This window comes from Fistularia commersonii, chromosome 3, assembly GCF_037954325.1.
Source record: "Fistularia commersonii isolate RoL2024-O1a breed Wild chromosome 3, RoL_Fcom_v1.0, whole genome shotgun sequence".
In the NCBI taxonomy this organism is placed as follows: Eukaryota; Metazoa; Chordata; class Actinopteri; order Syngnathiformes; family Fistulariidae; genus Fistularia; species Fistularia commersonii.
This window is the reverse complement of record NC_141286.1, coordinates 10,928,657-10,941,664: the sequence shown is the minus strand read 5'-3', so window position 1 is coordinate 10,941,664 and position 13,008 is coordinate 10,928,657. Positions and strand designations below refer to the sequence as shown.

Below are 13,008 nucleotides of genomic sequence, written 5' to 3'. Positions count from 1 at the left end.
AAGAGTGGAAAGGCAGTAGGACCTGATGATATAGATGAAGTGTGATGGTGCCCATTCTTTAAGAATAATGGGGATGTGCAAAATCGCAGCAAGGGATAAAGTTAATGAGCCATACAATGAAGTTATGGGAAAGAGTAGTGGAAACTAGACTGAGAAACTAGACTACCAGGCAGGAGGTCTACTGGAAGACCAAAGAGAAGATTTATTGATGCAGTGGGAAAGGATATGAAGGTAGTGAGAGGAGGATACAGAGAATAGGGTGAGATGGAGAAGGTTGATTCGCTGTGGTGACTCCTGGAGGGAAAAGCCAAAAGGAGAGGAAGAAGAAGATATCTATATCAAATCACCATGCTAAATCACATTCTAAGTGAATTTATGGACACAGGTCACAAAGTCTGAGGTAGGGAAGGTGCCTTCAGGTTATTTCCGTTTATATTGACATGACATGAATGCAAAAGATAACGGCGATTCCGGGATAATAACTCCGCCAGAGTTTCTCTGATGGGTTTCTGAATAAACAGGGAGACCGCTGACTCCCAGAGGCCGTTCAGAGTAATTCTACGTTCGGCCGATTTGAGATATGTGGTGTTGTAATGGCAGTCTATGTCCACGGAGGGGCAGTACATCCCGCGGTAAAGATCACGATTGCAATTAACCGTGACGGGGAAAACGCGCGCGTATGTGTTTGTCTATGATAATTACTATACGGTGGAAGTGGATGACGTAGTGTGTGTGTGTATGTGTGTGTGTGTGTGTGTGTGTGTGTGTGTGTGTGTGTGTGTGTGTGTGTGTGTGTGTGTGTGTGTGTGTGTGTGTATGTGTGGGTACAGATCACTTTTCTTCAGTTGATTGTCACAGTTGTCTTAAAAACACGTGTTTGTGCTGTCAAGAAGTTACAGCATTTATTGTAAAGAGTATTGTAAATTTCTCATTTTGTGCTCTTTAGACAGTTAACATTAAACTATGACGTGTGAGGTATAAAGTGCATAAAGACTACATAACAAAAAAGTTGTTACAGTGTTTTTTTACAATGTTACGGTCCACTTTACTGTTAATTTGCATTCGATTATCATTATTATTTTGTTAATTTCATGTGACTGTGGGATTGTGAGAAATATCTACTCTATTTTTCTGCATTTCCAGTACATGTGGAGACATTGACAATAAAGCTGACTTTGACTGAAGAGCCGGAGATAATGTGAGATAATATTGTAGTACCTTGCAGTACTGCTGAGAGGTGTGCAGAGTTCTCTAATTTTTTACTGGGTGTAAATGTATTTTGGAGGAGAGAGCAAGGGGGTGGAGTGTTTCTTCTTCTTCTTCTCCATGAGAGGCACGAAGGTATTGGGTTCTTGAGCGGATGTCTTTGTAGGTTTTGGACATAACTGTGCTGATAAAAAAAAAGGGTGGTTATTGTTGAACATGTCCGATTGGATGCTACAATATTCTGGTGAGCTGAGGTAGCAGCTAGCAAACAGAGTAAGGGAATCACCTCTCTCAGAATGATGCTCTTTGGTTCTTTCACTGGTTTTAACAAGCATAAAACATATCTTGAGTAAAGTCATTCTCTCGCAGTGCCTCCACATCCGCTGTGAAAGCACGGCACAAGTCAGGGCATCACCTGTTTACCTGTACAGGACACACACAAAAAAGAGCACCTGGGCGTTCAAATTTGAAACTACAGCAGAGCTTGAAGTGCCCCAGCAAAGGATGCTGAGAGTACTCTTCCTGTCAGTTTCCCCACGACATGTCACATAGCCCCCACCTCGCCAGTTAGCTCTCCTCAGCATCTTCAGCATCCATAATAAAATCTTTGAAGTGGTGTGGGACTTTGAGCTGCAACGCAGCAGTTGTTCTCCGGATGGTTGCGGGCAGGACTGTTCCAGGCAACAACCCGCTCTCCTTGTTCCCGCTCCTGTGACAGCTATGCGACAAAGCCCACATTACTGGCATCTCTGTCCACAATGAAGGGATGCTGGGGATGAGGGTAGGCCAAAACTGGGGCTGTCTGGGTCAATGGCAGCAAAGTCCTTGATAAACTGAGAATGGTGGGAGACCAGGCCCAGGAAGCTTCATGGCTCACCAACATTGTGGGGAACTGACCAGTCACTCAGGGCTGCCAGCTTGGCCGGATGGGTGGTTACCCAGGCTTCACTCACAACGTGACCCGGGAAGTATGTCTTAGCGAAGCAGGCTGAGCTTGTGAAGACTAGCAAGAAGGATGGCGAAGAAGACATCTCTAAGGTGGTCTAGAGCACACTGGAATCTGCAGCGTGGACAAAGAGGACATCCAAATAGACCACACACCAGCTGCATGGAATCTCCACGAGGTGCTCAAAAGTGGCAGGGGTGCTCCAAAGCACAAAGAGCACCACCTTGGACTGTCTTGGCCCATGGAGAACACAGTCCTGTGGCCAAGATAAGATAAGATAAGATAAGATAAGATAAGATAAGATAAGATAAGATAAGATAAGATAAGATAAGATAAGATAAGATAAACTTTATTGATTACCGTAGGGGAAATTATTATATTCCTAATAATAATAATGATAATAATAATAATAAAAGAAGAGTTATAAGTAAGAAAAATTATGCAATGACCCCTCATGCCTTCAGGCCTCACCCTTCACATCTGCAAGTGTAAACACACACACACACACCCACACATCCTGGAAATCCTCCTGCAGTGTTTATTATTTGTGGTTTTTGTGTGTCAGTTAAATACCCAACACTTCCTGAACAGGTTACTGATCAGACTATGGTTCCTCTGACTTCTCTGCTTCTTCTTCGAAGGAGATCCTAGCCTGGCGTGACTCTGGTTGTTTGCTGTCCTCTGTGGCTCGACCCCTCCTGACTCACCTGTCAGCCCGTCGGGCGGCGTCACATGAGGTCCAGACACCACATGTGACCTAGTGCTAGCTCGCGTTACATAAGGTTTCATAACAACTCTGGCGATGCCTTTTTGGTGTCTAGGGTCGGCCGCAGATGTAAGCAGGTCACGGGCAGGGCAGGATCCACCGTTCCGGTGCTTTCACTGTGAACTTTGGAGGTGTTCGGGTGACGACTGGATTCCCCATCATCGGTCCCCTCCCTGGAGTGCATCTTAACTTGAAACATTGGTGTTTCCGCGCTCGGCCAGACTTTGAGCAACTCTTCAGTAGATGATTAATTATCACAGGAGAAAATGGCTGACAGCCAGGTTGCTTGTCCAGCTTGTCTTTCCATCCCCCTTGGATGAGATGACTTCAATTTCTTATTACTTCACAGATGACAAAATGGACAAGATGTGTGTGCCTGCCTGTGTGTGTGTGTGTATGTGACAGATCCAACATGTCACAGGAAGTTTACCTCCAGGCATTGAGGCCATCCAGAAGGATGGCTTTTAGCATGGAGCTCACAGCCTTTCATTATATTTCTTATTCTTCCTCCTTTCCACTATTATCTATTACTGTTATGTTTTTACTTGAAACTCTGGCACAACAATTTCCTTCGGGATTGATAAAGTTGTTCTCATCTCATCTCTCATCTCATCATCTCTCAATAGACCCTCAAGCAGGAACTCCAAGAGCTTCTGGACAAGGACCAGCAGACCAGCATCTATGCCTGTCCTCCACTAGCTCTCCACCACTAGACCGTCCTGCACAGACACGACCACACCGGGCAGAAGCTGTCCATATTCATTTATGTCCTCTTGAATGTCCATTTTGACTATATTTCGTGCAGCATGACTCATCATTTGTACAATTCTACTTGAAAATGGCGTCCATGGTTCATGGCCACGATCCACCACATTTATTGCGCACATCTGTTAGTTCATAGATGTATGCAACTTGATTCTGCTACCCCATGTGCCCCCCAATTGTCCTTCTGCTCTGGGACAAATAGTTTTTTCTGATTCTGAATCTGATAGATAGTTCATCTCATCATACACATCATACACTCATCTCATTATTAAGTTATTTATTAGATCTGCACCAGCTGCTTACCTGCACTTCCTCTAGATGCTGAAGTGCATTTTCATCCCTCATTGTGTTTGCAAAATGCTAAACAGGGCTAAGCCCCGCCCACAGTCCTTGTCTGCAGCGGTTTTGCTCCTCCTTCCTGATTTGTTGTAAAACTTTGGCAGGTCTACTATGCAGCTCGGAAGGAACTCACCAGATGGAGCTGGGTGGGTGAGGGGCAGAACCACACAAATCAGAGATGATTACTGACACACCGGGCTGGGCAAGGAGGACATCACTACAGGTGAGCAGACACACAAGTGTGGAAGAGGACCTGACTCTCAGATAGATGTGCAGATAGTCCATTTTTGTCAGCAGAGAAGAAAGGAGGGAAGAGGACCAGAGGACCAGACCAGGCTCCTGGGCAGGAGTGAGTGTGTGTGTGGGGTGTGTGTGGGGGGTGAATGGATGGCGGGTGGATGAAGAGCTGCAGGTGCAGAAACATGTCAGCCCTTGTTTCAGGGGAAGCCTAGTTAAATTATCATGATTATCATTGTTATTATTATTATTATGAAGAAGATACAATGCGGTGATAACGATGTAACGGATTCCGTGAAGACCTCAGACGAGCAGCAGCGTCGTGCAGAGGGGCAGCCAGAGAAGGACATGAGATGGGCTTCTGAAGATGTTCAGCAAAGTTAAAGCTCTCGGCCGAGGCTCTTAAAGCTTCGGGTTGAAGAAGCTGCGGGTCCACGTGTTTCTTCTGGCGCAGGCTGTGAAAAGCCGTTTTGAAAACTGTAATCAATCAGAAGATGGGCGTAGTAGAAATGGGAATCCTGTGCTCTGAGAGGGTTTCTCGGTAGATCAGCGCTGACTCGGGAAATTGTATGCGCGTCAACGAGGGCACGCGCGTCTTCGAGGTGACGCCCTGTGACGCGCCTGGTTTTAAAGCTGGGCAGACGCGCTCAGCGGCTCACTCGTCCACATCCACGCCGGCCTTCGTTTCTTTAATGGGGGGGAACGCACGACGGTGAGACAGCCCGGTTCCGTGGATTCTTGGTCCCGTTGACCACTGAGGGACCGGGTCCGGATCCGGATTCTTCTTCGACAGTTTTTGGTTTTAAGTTGTGCAGCGTGCGTGTGTGTGTGTTTGGATCTGTGAGTTAAGTGGGTTAGGAGGACGGCTGAAGGTAGATTCTGGTCGGTAGCAGTCAGGCTTCCGCCGAGGCACGGAACCGCTCCGGTCATTTCGTTTTCCTCTTCTTGAATCGGTCTCATGTGCGGGAAAGCAGAAACGCCGTGAAGACGTCGTGAAGCGCGCAGCTCGGTCGCATGAGCAGGTTATTACACCATCCGGTGATCGGAAATAGTTGGTGGATTAATAATGTTGCATTAACAGTGTTATTACACGGTTATTACACCGTTGCTATACGTGGAACCTCGGCGCTTAATCGATCACCTATTAGATCTACACCTAACCCGCTGCCTCACGTGTGTGTGTGTGTGTGTGTGCTCGTGTATGCTCGCCCAGGGAACCGCAAACATGGCCTACACCGGTGATCTGGAGAACGTCGTTATGGTCGTGCAGAAGCCCGGAGAAGCCTGCCCGGGAAAAGCTGCAGGTAGGAGCTCATCGGGCTTCGAATGACGGCAGTCTTTAATTGATGTGTGGATTGAATGTGTTTAAATGTTGTGAGTGTGTGTATTCAAACAAACAGTCCATGATGATTGTTATTACTACGTGACTGACGCCAATACGAGCGGAAGCAGACGGTGTGAAAGGCACGTGTAACTAATGTGTGACGGACAGTTGACACACACACTTACACACATACACACACTAGTACACGCTTCCACGCTTACTGTGGATGTCCCGTCAAAACGATGACTTGCCACCTCTGCCCCCACCACACACACACACACACACACACTTCCTCCCCGCTCCTCTCAGCTGCAGGTCAGCAAATATGGGCATGTTCAGACACGTTCCCCGCACACACCCCTCCCTATCCTCCTCCCCCTGAGCAGGCACCGCGCACGCACACACACACACACACACACACACACTTCCTCCCCATTCTCAGCTGCAGGTCAGCAAATATGGGCATGTTCAGTTCCCCCCCCCCTCCCAGCAGGGACCGCTCGCACACGCGCACCCCTCTCCCTCTTCCCCCTCTTCCTCCAGTGGTTGAATTGAAAAAAATTACCTCGGAAAGAAAACGTATTATTGTATGAAGTGAAGCGCAGGGATTGTACAGCTTTACTCATGCTTAGTCATTATCAATAGACTATTAACAAACTATTACAATAATATGCATTAAGCCAAATCACTGCATTTAGAGGTCCTCTGCTGCAGCGGATTTCAAAATAAAAGCATCTGGCAGGAAGCTGGTGGAGGAGGAAAAGGAGTTTGGGTTGTTCCAGACTCTTAGATAAGGTGTTCTTCATGGTGATGTGTTCGAGTGTTTTGCCATGACAACTGCTGTGTCGCCCCACCTGCAGATGGAAATTGGGATCTTACAGTAAAAAAATTAAAATATTTTACATTAAGTTGAATATTTAAAATGATTAGATAATCAGATTAAATATTACAATTTAAAAGTACAAAGTTGCTGGGATAAAACTAATCACGGGTCGCCTCCGGCCGCTGTCCTTCCGGCCAATTAGAATTCAGCCCTCTGCTGGTAAGCCAATCGGCACAGGTTTCAGTTACCTTGGCAACAAGCCAGAGTTTCCCAGTTTGTTGTTGTTGCCGGAGTTGGGGGCCGGCAGCAGTGACGACCGGGTCAGAGGTCAGGTGGGTGAAAGCACCTCTGCACATCAGCGGTTGGAACTGAGATGGATCTTAACGTGGACTTCTCTTCTGGAATGCACAGAAGAACTGTTTTTAAACTGAAAGACGGGAAACTCACACACATGCACCATAAAGCGCTCTATTCTAGACTTATTAAGCAGATTAAGAGATTACTCTCCCGAGTTCCATGAAGAAGAAAATAAGTCATCTTCACCCTGTCCGGCCTGTGTGTGTTTTGGTCTAAAAATACAGTGTTTGTGTGTTTTCGTATGTCAGAGGTCACCCCTGCGGCGCCAATCAGGAGATACATCTCCTGACCTTCTGGTTCTTCTGTAGGATTAGGCTCTGATGACTTCCAGCGGATGAGACTCATCCAGTCATTGGTCAATCCCATGGCGCATGGTGGTCATGGTTCTCAGAGGGTCATGGGATGGAGACCATCACCATGGTGATAGCCCGAAAGGTACACTGGATGTCCCCCCCCTTTTGGCTGCAGAAGCTGCTCCAGGGACATGGAATGTCACCTCTCTGATGGGGGAAGAACCTGAGGTGGTATATGAGGATGAGAGGTTCTGGCAGGATCCTGTCAGACTTACCTTGATGCACAGCTCAGGTCTGGAGGCATTCTCATGGGGAGGGGCTGGACTCTACTCTTGAGTAGGTGCAGGTGTGGGCATACCAATGCCCCTGACTCAGCGCCTGTACCTTGGGTATCAAACCGACGGACCCGAAGTTAGCTTGCTCCACTGCAGTCTGTTGTTTGTAACTTTGCCCCAGAGTAGTTCAGCCTACCTGGCCTTTTGGTGTCTTTGGAGGGGCTGCTTAAGGGCCCATCTAAGGGCTGTCCAGGCGTTAACCCTTAAACCTGTTGGTGGCCCCCCGCAGCTGGGGAAGCCCTCACACTGTAGAAGGAGCCCTGTTGGGCCTTTGTGGACTGCGAGGCTCTGGGGGCAGCGGATAGGTACCAGCACACTGAGTGGCTCTGGTGGTTGCCGAAGCAATTTATCGGGCATGGGAGAAGTTTGGTGGGACCATGGAGAAAGACTTTTGCACGGCTTTGAAGAGATTGTAGTCCACCATCTGATGGCACAGGAGGGGAACTTGAAACCTGTAAACACTGTGTATAGATGGGATGGGATGGGATGGGGAGATGCTCAGCCCCCCTAAGGACGTTGCGGATTGTGGTAAGGAGTGCTTCGAGGCCTCCTCAACCCTGACCACACGTCTTCCACAGAGGAAGCAGAATTGAGGGACTCCTTAGCAAGCCCCAAGGCTGAGTACTGAGGTGGCTGAGGTAGTCAAAAAGGTCCTCGGAGGTGCATGAGGTCCTCAAGGGTTCCTCAAGGCTCCGGGCTGCCCCTGGTCACCAACTCGGTTCAGAACCTTTATGGACAGAAGTTCTAGGTGCCGCTGTGGGGTGACATCATCCTCAGGGTTGAGTCTCTGCTTTTTGCAGATGATGCAGCTCTGTTTTCGTCATGAGTCTATAATCTCCAGCTCTTGCGAAGCACCTCCAAGTCCAACACTGCAGTCCTCAGCCAGGTACAGGTGCAGGTGGAGTGCCCCTCCTCCATCCACTCCTACCTTGGCCGTGCAGACCATGCTTTCAGACCTAAGACTTGGTCAGAAGGGTCCAGCGTTCCTCTAGCTTAAACCTGAAGAATCTTTGATTCACTGCGACTTGGCTTGACCTCACTGGAACATCTTTTAGTAGTTCTCCCACCAGAGGCTCCATTCATTCATTAATAGATGATGACCGCCCTGTACAGGCCTGAGAGCCTCAGAGGAACCTGCAGTCTCCATTCCCATGACCATCTAATTCTTGAATCCCCTTTGCTTCTCCTGCTGCAGACATAGGATACCAAGAGGACCCCTGCAGATGGACCCCTCTGTTGGACCCGCCACCCCAGGGTGACCAACAGTCGCTGGCTCGACCTGCTAGCAGAGCCCCACAGCCAGAGGCAGAGCCAGAGGTGATCTTGGAGATCGCTGCCAGGCTGAGGAACATTGGAGACCAGATGAACAACAACGCCCTCCAAATGGTAAGAGGAGTCAGGGGCGGGGGGCTTGAGGAGCGGGGGGGCAGTTGGCTCTGGTCAGAAATGGAGCATGGACACACACACACACACACGATGACCAAAGAGCGCGCGTACACACACACACACACACACAAACATGCACAATATCACATGCACGCAAATACAAAGGCCCAAATCATGTGTGAACTTAATAGATTGATAAGAATGTGTGTGTGTGTATGTGTGCGTGTGCTTCATATCAGAAGTTCAGTTTGATCAATACTTGTGTATGTGTTTGTGAGTGGGAGGGGGGGTTTCACCTTCACACCTCTGGATACAAAAATCCTCTCAGTCCTGCGGCTTCTTTTCAGAAGACGTAGAGGTTCTTCCTTCCCCTCGCACAAAGTCCATCCATCAACTTCCTATCTGTTTACTCTAATTTTGTTCCTCCTTTCCTCCATTTTGACAAAAAAAAAACAAATTTATCAGTACAAATGGCTTTTCAATTTTTCAATCATTTATAATTTGTCATGCACCGTATGTGTATGAGTGTGTTTGTATGTGTGTGTGTAGTAAGGGTTTTATTTATCTAAGTCCCCCTTCAGTGCCCCCCCATTGCATGAAGAGTTGGCAGGGCCCCCCTTCCCTTACTCACTTCTATTTAGAAACACACGCACACACACACACACACACACACACACACACACACTCACGCTCCTCTGCCTGTCTTCATATAAATGAAGACAACGACATCACTCACCCAACCTCTTACTCAGACACGGATCACACACACACACACACACACACACACACACACACACACACACACACACACACGTCTGCCGAGCACAGAACCATCTACATGCTCAGTCAACCATCTACATGCTCAGTCAGCAGGTGGAAGTGTATGAGCGTGTGGGCTGGATCTGATGGCAGGAAGTGTTAACTGCAGATGTAAGTTCTTCATTCATCTCAGATGAGCGCTGGTTTCCCCCCCCCCCCCCCCGGAATGTTTGTGTGTGCCCTCCCACAGAACGCCGTCATTGCTGATGCCTGGCAGGACTGGCAGCAAGCCTGGCGTGGCCTCCTTCACCTTGTCGCTGGTGTCCTGGACCCTCGTTACGCGCTGGTATAGAGGGATCCCTAGTTACCATGGGAATGCTTGTCCCCAGGTCAGCAGGGGCACAGCCTGACATGTTTGGACCAAGATATGGGACTGATATGAACTGTGGCAGCGCCACCTAGTGGCCTGCTTTAGTGATGCCTGTGGACCCTGTCTGTTCTGCTTACTTATGTTTACCGGACCACTTGTGTGTGAGCATGTGTGTATGTGTCTGTGTGTCAGTATCTGTGTCTGTTGTCTAAAGAATCATCCATGGTCTTAAGATGTTTCTAAAGAAAAACTTGATTCAATCCAAACTTCAAAGTTCCCAGAAGCCACTGCACTCTGTTGTCTGCATTTGTATTAACATGGGTTCAGGCTAAACGATGTTAGCATGGACTTAAACCTTGATTTTAGCCTAGGATTTAGCCTTAATGTTAGCATAGGGCTTAAACGGTGATGTTAGCATGGGGTTTAAACGTCGATGTTAGCATTGGTTTTAGCCTTGACGTTAGACTTGGATTTAGCCCTGATGACAGTATAAACTATAGCTGTGATATTAGCCTGATCTTTTGCCCCGACACTAGCATTGGCATTAGCCTTGATGTTAGCAGGGGCTTCAGCCTTTATGATAGCATGGGCTCTGGCCTTGACCTTAGTATGTGCCTTAGCCTTGACATTGGTCTCGGCTTTAGCCCTGACGTTAGCTGACAGTGTTCGCATGTGGCTCTCGTAAACTGTGAAACTGTACGTTGCTGTGGCAATGCCTGGAATGTCTCAGGGTTATACCCCTCGTGTGGGGGAAGCATAGAGTGGGGGCGTCACTATATCAACATGCTTTTTAAATATGACGAAAAAATCGGCTGACAAGTATTTGCACAGACAAACACACTTCACTGATACCTGATTGTGAGTCTCTTTCTTCTGTCTGTTCTTTGGGAGGTGGGTGAGACGTTTTGAATTTTGAATCCAGTGGATTTGAGAAGGACTCCTGAGGTCTTCAGGAGAAAATGAAGCAAAAAAACAAAGTTATGATTTGGATCTTTTAGAGAGAGAGAAAAGTATTTTCAACTAATGTATTTCCCCTATTTTCCCTTATTTTCTGCTGATTACCTTCATTTATTTTGAAAGTAGGCTTAGTATCGCAGAGTCGTCCTTCATTTCATGAGTTATTTATTGTGTCTGTTCTCCTCGACATTTCTGCCCCAGACTAATAATTCGGCTGCACGAGCAGTTAGGGAGCTCTTGGTTTTGCTCTTGGAGCTTTCCTCTTGGACAGGGGTGGGCAAATTTTTGACCCAGGAGCCGCATTGAGTTTTAAAATTTGACAGACAGGCCAGGTCAGTACAAAATACGATCCATATAAAAAATTAAGAAAAAAATTGTTAACAGTATCAGACTCGTCTGACATTTGTCTGAACTTTATCTGACATTTGCTTTGAAAATAAAGGATCTTAAAGGATCTTAAAGGATCTGACGCTTGTGTGCATTTCATGCACTAACCGCTTTTTTCCTTGTAGATTCACATCCAGCTCATTCATTTGTGTCAGTATGTCAACAGTAAAGGCTTAATCAAAAAGCCAATCTGTGTCATTCATTAAATAATCTCATAAATTAAATAATCTCCTGTGTGAAGTCCCACATTTATTGATCCAATCGTTCAATCATTCACATCAAGTATGAATTCTGTACCAATCTTTGGCGGGCCGGATTAAAAAGACCAATGGGCCGGATGTAGCCTGCGGGCCGTAGTTTGCCCACCCCTGTTCTTAGATCTTCTGTTCCTCTCAGGGTGCTCAGATACATATGACACAGCCCCACGTGAAGTCCACGTTGCGTTCAGGGAGTGCCTGGTGTCTCCTCAGGTTTACAGTTGTGATCACCCTCTTGAGGTATGTCCACAGAGCTGAGAGAGAGGTCTGCTTCCTCTTCTCTGGTGGTTTTCTTGGTCTTGTCTTGGAGAGCCTTTTGTCCCCTGTCATCTCTGACAGCATTCATTTATATTAAGTTATTTAACTAAACGAGTCTCTGTGATCGTTCCCGTTTTCTTTGCATGGATTCAGAAAAGGTTCAGGTTAAGGGTCTTTCCGGAGGTCCACAGTCAAAGCATTTGATGGTCCTCAGGTCAGAGAAGGAGCTCACAGCTGCTGCTAAAAATGGGAGAATTTTTAACAAATCCTGATTTGAGCCTTTTTTTTTAGGTCATTTTTGGTTGTTTTTTATGACAGAAAAGGAAAACAGCACCACCTAAGATCAGATTTGGTTTTGCAAATAAAACCAAGAAATAAAACCTAGAAATAAAATGAGCTCCCCACACTCACTCAATCACTCCTCCCCACAGCTTCATGTAAAGAGATCTGTCTGTTCTAATTGTGTATTTTTTACAACTGAAGTTTTTGTACCATTTAAATAAAGAAATAAATAAACACAACTGTGCTGATGTTTTTTTTCTCTCCCGTCACCTGCAGGGCGTTGGTGCTCCGGCAGCAGGGGAGCAAGACCCTGATTTTTAGTCATGTTTATGTCGGTGGAGTTTGAGGCTCAAGGTTGAGACGAGGGGAATTTAGTTTAAAGTTCTGTTTCAATGGTTCCTTGCCAGTGTAGTCATCTTAACCTACATCTACCGCAGGTTGCTTTGTGGGCTTCACAGCGGAAACTATGGGTTCCTTTGTTCCATCAGGCTATGCTAAGCTAGTGCCCCCTGCTAGCCAGGACTGTTGTAACAACCACCACCCCCAGTGGAAACGTCAGCCTTGGGGACAGGAAGGGAGAGTGGGTGCCTGCCTGGGATTGTAATCGAGGGGGGGAGAATCAGATTTAAGGTTCAAATGAAAGAGCAGAGTATTTACAGGATGCCAGACTTAATCTTCTTGGTCCCACAGGCAGGAGAAGCAGCGATCACCCCCCACCCCGTACACCTTCACCTGCCTCCACCATTGTTTACCATAATGTATAACTGAGGTGTGGAGGCGATTTGAGGGAAGGAGACGGGGCTTAACCTGCACCTGGCAAATACAGGTCCACATCTTGATCAAACACTGAATGGAAGCAACCAGAAAAGGGATTCCACCTCAAGACATTTTGAAAACATCTTTCCAAAGCTTTAACTTTGAGAGCCTGGAGCCTTGGGAGGGAGTGGGGTCAGCCTGAGAG

At 47.2% G+C, this 13,008-nt stretch overlaps 1 protein-coding gene and 1 long non-coding RNA gene across 4 annotated transcripts; one reads left to right on the top strand and one right to left on the bottom strand.

Moving 5' to 3' along the window:
* The first annotated feature begins 4,157 nt into the window (after window positions 1–4,157).
* Window positions 4,158–12,286, top strand: bbc3 (BCL2 binding component 3). Of its 3 annotated transcripts, none has more exons than XM_086178948.1 (4): window positions 4,158–4,245; window positions 5,473–5,563; window positions 8,587–8,777; window positions 9,787–12,286. In XM_086178948.1, exons 1-4 carry the CDS (start codon window positions 4,201–4,203, stop codon window positions 9,886–9,888), a joined length of 429 nt encoding a protein of 142 aa, XP_086035074.1. In that variant the 5' UTR covers window positions 4,158–4,200; the 3' UTR covers window positions 9,889–12,286. The 3 variants fall into 3 exon arrangements, with proteins under 3 accessions (XP_086035074.1, XP_085995352.1, XP_085995344.1); XM_086139226.1 differs by lacking the exon at window positions 4,158–4,245 and adding an exon at window positions 4,908–4,971; XM_086139218.1 differs by lacking the exon at window positions 4,158–4,245 and having other exon boundaries at window positions 5,005–5,563.
* LOC147235524 (uncharacterized) lies at window positions 6,336–9,352 on the bottom strand. The gene is made up of 3 exons (XR_015104171.1): window positions 9,074–9,352; window positions 6,655–6,804; window positions 6,336–6,437 (listed from the first exon to the last, which is right to left on the bottom strand). It is a non-coding gene; the product is annotated as an uncharacterized LOC147235524 (long non-coding RNA).
* Window positions 12,287–13,008: the final 722 nt, after the last annotated feature.

Bases quoted from the DNA above. Each gene is read 5' to 3' on its own strand.
- bbc3 (XM_086178948.1), top strand. From the start codon at position 4,201: ATGATTACTGACACACCGGGCTGGGCAAGGAGGACATCACTACAG. The intron at 4,246-5,472 runs GTGAGCAGACAC...ATGCTCGCCCAG, and splicing joins CAAGGAGGACATCACTACAG to GGAACCGCAAACATGGCCTA. The intron at 5,564-8,586 runs GTAGGAGCTCAT...CTCCTGCTGCAG, and splicing joins CTGCCCGGGAAAAGCTGCAG to ACATAGGATACCAAGAGGAC.